Source organism: Ipomoea triloba, chromosome 4 (genome assembly GCF_003576645.1).
Source record: "Ipomoea triloba cultivar NCNSP0323 chromosome 4, ASM357664v1".
Lineage (NCBI taxonomy): Eukaryota > Viridiplantae > Streptophyta > Magnoliopsida > Solanales > Convolvulaceae > Ipomoea > Ipomoea triloba.
In genome coordinates this window covers 32,994,191-33,002,822 of record NC_044919.1, presented here as the reverse complement: position 1 = coordinate 33,002,822, position 8,632 = coordinate 32,994,191, and the positions used below count along the sequence as shown (strand labels likewise).

Below are 8,632 nucleotides of genomic sequence, written 5' to 3'. Positions count from 1 at the left end.
ACAAGATACTAGACAAAAAAATGAAACTAACTCTTATTTTGTATTGTGCATATATTTTTCACCAAAATTAAAGCGTTAAATTGTATAGCAAAATGTTATAAGCTTGAGCAAACGTACGTAAAACATGGTGTGAATAATAATTGATTTTTAGATAAATTTAATTTATTCCTCCCCCTCTAACAAGGAAAAAGGTCAAGAAAAATCATGTTTTGACACGTCATTAAACACTTTTGCTTATTTTGTCAAAATCCACAATATGTTACTCCTAAGAAAAAAGTTGTTCATATGTTTAAATTTTGATAAAAGATTGGATATATATCTAGCTAACATGCATAATTGACATAAAAATAGGTTCATATCAAATTTGACTTTAGATTAGAATGTTAAAGATTTGATCTCATCTAGATAGCTGTATAAAAATTTTATCATACAGTGTAATACATTGGGCAAGAAAGGTTAGGTGAATGAAAGTAAATGATTTTTGGTGATGTAATAAAACAAAATGTTAGAATTATGAGAAAGTATATATAAATCCTGTGGGCGTAGGCTAGGGGTATGTGTGAACATAATATATTAATCTCTATTTTCTTTTAAATAGCCTAGGAGGGGTATTCACTGTTAGAGCCTTGCGGGCAAAGAAATAAAGCATCGCAATCCCCCACCCCCACCCGCCACCACCTCACGGCCGTCTCGGTATTCTCATCCGTTAAATCATCGCCAAAATACGATTATAAAAGAAACCTCACTCCTCACTTCTCTCTCGCTGCTTCACTCATTCATCTCTCTCTCTCTCTCTCTCTCTCTCTCTCTTCCTCTTTCATTCTCTCGCACCACAAAGTCACAAACAACTCGGAGTCTCGGAGTTCAATTTTCTCCGGCCGTTGTTCTTCCGGAACCGAATCGGTCTGCTCGGAGTACGATTTGCTCTGTTTCTTGAGAACAGAATCAATGGATCGCTCAGCTCCGAACCTGAGGGTCAGACCGGAGACGAGGCCGTCTCCGAGGCGGGGGGACGTGAAGATCAGAATTGTGAAGGAACTGTCGAGGTCGGCGACGGCGGTCGGAAAGGAAATCTGCGGGAAGGGAAGCTGCCTTCGCCCCAAACAGGTAACTCCGTCCGGCCAAACCTCTGACGCTTTGTCTGAGACTGAGAGATGACTTGTCGTCGTCATTTCGGATTTCGCACTTCCTAGCTGAACTGAATAGCAGAGAGATTCTCGGACTCTGTTTTCCGGGTTTATCATTTAATTAATAAAATTCACGGAGTAGTATTTATACATAGTGTATACCGTATAATGATGTATCTTCTTTAGTTATTTTTATTATTAAATTTTTTATCTTCTTTTTTAGTCATTTGGGTTCTCCAATGATAACACTCTGTATCTTCTGTCCTTGTAATATTCAGTGTGAAATTAGTTGATTTCTTTTTAGTCTGTTTGGTACATAAAGTATTTCTTGTTGTGGAGTTAATGTGTTAGATAAGTCCCCAGTCAAAGTGGATTTCCTTCAATGACGTGAATTTATTATTTATGAATTTTTAAATGCTATGCTAGATAGTCAAATGGAAAAAGAAAGTTGTATTGTCTGTATTTAAGTTTTTTCTCCTTTTTATGTTTTAATGCTTTCCAACTGTTCTTTGTGATTTAACTATTAATCTTGGCAACGTCTGCTCCTCTAATCTCTATATATGTATCGTTGCGCAGAGTCGAATGGTTTTCCAATTTGATAATGATCATTGACTTTTGTGTTGGGAAAATCGAACATACAGAATCCCACATTAATAATTCGGATCATTATTGATAAATATAGAAAAAAGATTGTTGCACGAAACAATTATTCTATGTATGGATAAGTACGAGGTGTGGGCAATAACCCCGGGGTTGCACACTAACAACTCCATACAAAATGAAGAGCTTGCTTTTCTTGCCCTTACTTATCATGCCGGGCCGGCTGCTACATCTGTCTCTGTTCACTTGTAAAAACCATTAGCGCTTTCACTCACTGTTGTTGATTATATTGGAAAAGACACGTGTCTTTTAATATAATACGTATGTATAATATATGTTTGTGCTTTAAACTCAGTTTTACTTCTTCAATTTATTCCGTGGAGTGTTCACACTTCACGCTTGACGGTTGACTAGAAAAGCTAACGCCGCCATCATTGTTGGACCTTCTGTAAATGAGCTGGAGATGGCCTATATTTGTATATGATGACTTTATTCACTTCCAAACTCCACTTCATTTAAGTCTTCTAGTAAAGAACGGCTTGAATTTATTTATTTATTTATTATTTCTCCTTTTTTCTACCTAAGCCGGAGATTCGTCAAAGGGGAGAATCAAACTACCTCTGCCCATCCCCCAATGTTTACCAAACCTTTGGTAGTTCTGTCTTCCTAAGCAAACCCACATACGCAAACATGGCTGAAACATAATAACATTTTGACAATAAAGACCCCCAAAGATTATTTTGAAATGTACACAATAGTAATAACAGAAACCGAGACAAGACGAGATGAGATCATCTAACCCTGGAAATTTACTCATGTGTCTTGTTGATCTGCCACTCCATCTTAGACTGGAAAGCTTAGCGAACCGCAAGGGATTTTACAGCACATGTAGATGAAGACGAGTATGCATCTGCAATCCTTGTTGGAAGGAGCACAAAGTACCTTGTAGTCAAAAAGAGCTAGAAGATTTTACACGAGTAGGCAGCAATATGCTAGATGGATGGAGCAGATGTCTATAATGTTACCTCGAAAAGATTAGAATTTAATGACTTGTTTAGGTTGACTTCCTTGCTTTCCAAGTGCCTTATCCAGAGCGGTATGAAAATCATCAAAAGGTACAAGCTCCATCCTGCAGATTAACATTTTGATGATGCATTGATTTGCATTATTATGACTATGATTAATAGTATCAGTAGGCTCCATATAACTGCAGAGCAATTTTCAGGTCTCAAGTAAAAACTTTAACATTCCAACATTCAGAGAGAAGTACACTTAACATCCAGTGAATATATTGCAGTCATTGATATCTAAAATGCAACAGAGAACACATCTTTCTCCCTTTAAAAGCTTCCTTGATTAGTTATGATTGAATGGTACAAAAAAGTTAATCTAGTTGTCAAATAATCTACACAATGGGAAAAAAAAAATGCCAAATTGGCAATTGATGTGTATCAATTACTTGAGTCACTAGATATTTCAAGAGAAGGAACTAGAAAAGAATAGAAGAGGAGGGTATGGGGGTTAGCAAGAGTAAGTTAAGAATGCATACTCATAGGTCAATTTCCCATCACGAGCTAGGCCCAAAAGATAATCTATCATGCCATGACACTGTTCTGCTTTATCTGAACTTAACCACTTTTGGAGCCAAAACCCTCTCAAAGAAAGATCCTACAAACATAATATGAAAAATATTACAGAAATGAATTTTTTTCTTTTCCAATGTTGACCAGAGCTCTTAGAATTAAGAACAAAAACTCTCCAGTCAGTATCTAGTCTCATAGCCCCACATACAGCACTATAATTCTTTTCCTTGCAAAGCATACTGCTACTAGATTAATGTATGCAGATTAAAAAACTTGATTTAGATATTTCAAAATTGATCAGCTTATGAAAAATGCTGTGCTTCTTCACAGGAGACTTCAGCCAAAAGAACTACCTCATCACTTGGTTCAACATTAGCCTTAAATTTATTGGCTCCTGTTTGAGAAGCATTACAGAGATAAAAATGGCAAAAACACACATCTTTTTAATTGAGTTCCATTTTCCTCTATTGTAACCCTACTCATTCATCAACCTTAATATTACTCATACAGATTAGAAGCTAAATCTATTTTTTAAGAGTCAGTTCTGATTAAGTAGATCAAAACGGTCATCATAAAATACATACAAATCTAACCTAACACACAGCACCAAGGTGGCAAATGCTTCTTCATAAAGAGCACATGGAACTGAGTTTCTCGAAATTATACTTAAACTATACCTTAAATATAAAAGAACTTGTTGATACAGTTACAGGTTTCTTTGACATACCACCATACGTAACCATAGTTCCACCCTGCCTGAAAAGAGCATGTTAGCCTTTTATATCTGGGGAAAAAATGAAGAAGAAGAAGTTGTTCAAATTTGGAGTTATCTTACCTCAAGAACTTGAGAACCAAAGAAGCAGCATTTCCACCAACACAGTTAAACCCCAAAGCAGGTTCAGGTACACTGCCCTATGACACATGAGAATAAAATGCAATACAGAGTAAATAAAGAGAAAGTATAGTAATTCAAACTTGTCCGGGACGTAGATGCCAGTAAAATAAAATGAGAATTACAAAACACTTCAACAATTCAGCCATTGAATTAAGATGCTGTAAGATACCAGGAGAGTTTTGACATTTTTCACTTCAAGTTGACTCTCAGTAAATACTTCATCTGCACCAAGCTTTATGAGTTTTTCTTTTGCTTCATCTGATCCTGGTCTGTTCATAATGATTGTTTAAACAAGGAAAGGCTACCTGTCATAAATTTAAAATAAGGAAAGTTGAATGTGGTGGAGGCTAATTCAAATACCTGTCTCTTAAGATGTTAATACTATGAATGCCTTGAACTTGTGCAAGTTGAATAAGACATTGCCCAACAATGCTTGTGGCACCATTTTGCACAATAGATTCTCCTACACATGCACATAAATCAGAAACTGGAGATTGAAGGGAGCACAGTAGTAACTGAGGAGAAATGGAAATACCTGATTTTAAAACCACAAAGTCCTCAAGCATTCTCCGGGCAGTCAATGGATTAACAATTACAGTAGCAGCATATTCCATTGGTGTGTTTTTGTCAATTTTGTACCAGAGACTTTGCTCTTTTACAACATATGTCTGCCATGTGCCTGTTAAAAGGAGAAAAAAAATGAACAAGTCCTTGCTTGTAAGACCACAAAGCCACATGAAGATCTTTCATGCCATGAAGTATATTGGGAATAGAAATGAATCTCCAGTGGTTAGAATAAAGTGTATAATAAGACTACCATAAAAATCAAGGTATCTACACTCCATTTCAAATATGAAATTCAGTGACATCTCCTAACCTTGGTTCTAGAAGGCCCACCTTGAAATACTCGACCCAAAAGCTAATGACATAAAACAATACAAAGCATATATAAAAGTCAAACTTCAAACTTTCTACTTTGCCAGAGGAAGAGAGTGAGAGAAAAGAAGTACATAAAACTGCATGTTAAATTTCTGAGATCCTAAATGAAAGGTCATACCTGAAGTTGGTGGAAAGGCAATAACCCAATCTCCAGGGGAAAGAGACTTTACTGCAGCGCCTATTGCATGAACCTCTCCAACCCCTTCATATCCTCCAACAGCTGGTGGTGGTGGCCTCACAGGATATACACCTATGACAATAATTTTTTTAGCATACATTACATTCTATAACAAGATTTTTATATGTGAATCATCAATGCGTGGTATTAGACTTAGAATAAGACTGTTTTTCCCAGGGTTGACTTTAACCTGAGATCTAATATTAAAATATGGCACTTTATATGTGCAAACTAAGTAACTACATTTTTAAACCTACGCATTGTGGTGCATGCACTACTATCACCGAAGCAATCATTCCTTGTATACTAACACAATTTCAATGAACTATTGCACTATGCAAATTTCATTGGTATACATAGACATACATTGTCAAAGGTGTCCTCATACACAATGAAAATAGCTGCCAACTAAGAAATGTATATATTAATACCCATTATCAAGATTTAGTTCTAACTTCTAAAGCTGCTTGCACTTATTCCTAGCACCATAGGCATTTACTTAAGAAAATTCAATTCCTTAAGTCTTATGTTTTCAACAATCTACAAAGTGAAATTTTGGAATTTTTCCTTCATTCATTTCAACAGGTGGCATAAAAATAAAAACAAATAAGTTCACTATTTATATGGTATAACATAGAGCTAAACTAACATATCATTCTACTTAAAACAAAAACTCAACCAAAATTGCTGCAAATTTATGGAAATCCTGGGAAGTCTCCGCTATGAAATGAGTCGAATGACTATAGCCTACCACTTACAACAGAATGATTGAAACTAAGTTCGTACAAAAATTAAATTACTACACAGACGAAATTGTTCAGAATTTTAAACTGCAGAGAAGAGGGAGAGAGAACTAAAATGATCAGACCTTCTATTCTGTTAATATCCGATGGATTAATTGGAGCCGCAAGCATTCTAACGCATACGTCGTTATCTTTGATTTCTACTGGCGGAAGCTCAGTTACTCTGCAACACAAACTTATTAGTAGGAGTATAGTAATGTATTCACACATATACTCGTATGTATATTAGAGCAAATTGAGGTAAAACAAGCAGAAATTTCGGGAATTTGGAATCATAACGTGGACCAAATTGAACATTATATGCAGGATGAGTGGTACCTGGTGACAGAATCCGGAGGGCCTTGCTGATCGTAGACAATGGCCTTGGAAGGCGGAGACATGGCCGCAGAAAATGCTCGGATTGTGGAGGTTGCGACGCGAGGACGGTGAAGAAAGGACCGGCATAACTGCGAAGACGGCGTCGCTGCTACGCGGAGGAGGGATTTTAGGGAAAGCAATCCAAGTCTCGCCATTAACAGATGAATTTTTCTCCTTTTAACTCCTCTCTTAAGAATCTAGACTAGAACGATGGGACTACTGGTAACTGCGATTCGAAAGCTGGTGGAATAAGTAGAGTGACACTAAAACATCGTCGTTTTGCCCTCATGATTCTTGACCACCGGCGAAGTCCCACAATCCGGCAGGTTGCCGAGGCCGTTTCATTCCTATTGGGCCAAAGATTGGGCTCTCGCCTCTCGGGCTCAATCGCATGCATTCATTTGGCGGGTTGTTATGTCGTCGACCCAGGTCCACCTTGCAATGTAAACCTGGGTCTACATTCACATACACTATACTCTACATTCACAATTTGTAAACTCCACATTCTCACATTATAGGATTATATGTTTAGTAATTATACTCTACATTCACATACACTATACTCTACATTCACAATTTGTAAACTCCACATTCACACATTCAAAACTCTATATTCACAGGTCCTATACTCCACATTCACACATTACAAGGCTACAAGTTGCTAGAACTTCTTAACTCTATTACAGATTCACACATGCATAACTCTACATTCACGATTTCTATACTCCATATTCACAATTTGAAACCTCCACATTCACACATTTTGGGCAACTCTACATTCACACAATCATAAATCTACATTCACGATTTCTATACTCTACATTCACAGTTTGAAACCTCTACATTCACACATTTTTGGATAACTCTATATTCAGCAATATATTTACTAATTTAAACAAAAAAAAAAAAAAAAAAGACAAAAACGACGTAGTTTTGGACTCAGGTCCACCTTGCAAGGTGGACCTGGGTCCACAGCATAATTTGCCTCATTTGACTAACTATGGCAATTTGTATAGTAGACCCTAGTCCAATATACAGAATTTGATTTTATAAAATACAGAATTCATGTTTATAATGCACAGAATTATATAACTGATGACACATAATACACATACACATAAATACGATATTTTAAAATAAGTACATACAGAGTGTGTGTATTATATTATGAATTTATGTGTCTTAATCTGTATAATTCTGTAAATTATGAATTTCAATTCCATAATGTTTATGTGTATTATGTCAAGTGCTTATGTGTCATCAACTATATAATTCTGTGCATAATGAACATGAATTATGTACCTTATGAAATCAAATTCAGTATATTGGATCAGGGTCCACAATGCACTGTGAACTTTAGTCCACGATATAACAATTGGACTAACTATATAAACACCGACCCCACGTACCAATACCTATGCCACATTCCTACTTAAATATACATTTCATTTTATTTATGAAAAAGTCTATCGTCCCTATCTTTAAAATGTACGTTGTGTGAAACTCGTATTGTGATCTTAATTTGAAAAATGATCACAGTGTGATAAACTAACTTAAGTTGTTCATAGTTAATCGGTTTAAACAAATTTTTTTAATACTGCTGACTCTATTACAATATATTATTTGTCCATACATACTTTCTCAACTTATTAAAGTACGAATATGTGGCTTCTCATAAAATAAAAGTTACAAAGATGCCATTAAGCTATAAGCTACTTGGCAAACAAACTTAATTAATATGCATCTCCCCCACATAGCAATATATAATTGGTTTTGTTTGCTTTGAGTTAATTCAACTTTTAATCCCACAAGCATATTTATTTTGCCACTCAAGGTGCACAACTTCACAAATTCACAATATTAGTGCATGGCTTCCATTTTTTTTTTCACTCATATTTGCTCCATCTAGTGAGAAATTTGGTCACTTCTCACCATAATTGCCCAAACTGAGTTAATATGGACATATTTGTCTAAAACACCAAATGAACAGTGAACTTGGCGGAATGCTAAGATTTTTTTTTTCTTTTTAAACAATCAACAAACTTATATTAAACCATCAAACCAACTCCGAATTGAAATAAATAAAGGCGGGGAGAAATCTCAAACCCCAAGAACAAAAGGAGAACTTGTTGCCCGTGCAAGCACATGAG

General features: G+C 35.9%; 1 protein-coding gene across 2 annotated transcripts; it reads right to left on the bottom strand.

Moving 5' to 3' along the window:
- Positions 1–2,255: 2,255 nt before the first annotated feature.
- On the bottom strand, positions 2,256–6,832 carry LOC116015431 (enoyl-[acyl-carrier-protein] reductase, mitochondrial). 2 transcript variants are annotated; one of them, XM_031255495.1, is made up of 11 exons: positions 6,444–6,832; positions 6,191–6,288; positions 5,263–5,394; positions 4,741–4,884; positions 4,566–4,668; positions 4,375–4,474; positions 4,146–4,222; positions 3,988–4,066; positions 3,277–3,395; positions 2,753–2,856; positions 2,256–2,686 (listed from the first exon to the last, which is right to left on the bottom strand). In XM_031255495.1, exons 1-10 carry the CDS (start codon positions 6,635–6,637, stop codon positions 2,763–2,765), a joined length of 1,140 nt encoding a protein of 379 aa, XP_031111355.1. In that variant the 5' UTR covers positions 6,638–6,832; the 3' UTR covers positions 2,256–2,686; positions 2,753–2,762. The 2 variants fall into 2 exon arrangements, with proteins under 2 accessions (XP_031111355.1, XP_031111354.1); XM_031255494.1 differs by having other exon boundaries at positions 2,256–2,669; positions 6,444–6,831.
- Between the last annotated feature and the right edge of the window lie 1,800 nt (positions 6,833–8,632).

Bases quoted from the DNA above. Each gene is read 5' to 3' on its own strand.
- LOC116015431 (XM_031255495.1), bottom strand. From the start codon at position 6,637: ATGGCGAGACTTGGATTGCTTTCCCTAAAATCCCTCCTCCGCGTAGCA. The intron at 3,396-3,987 runs GTATAGTTTAAG...TTATGTTTGTAG, and splicing joins CAAGTTCTTTTATATTTAAG to GATCTTTCTTTGAGAGGGTT. The intron at 2,857-3,276 runs GTATGCATTCTT...GTTAATCTGCAG, and splicing joins GATGGGAAATTGACCTATGA to GATGGAGCTTGTACCTTTTG.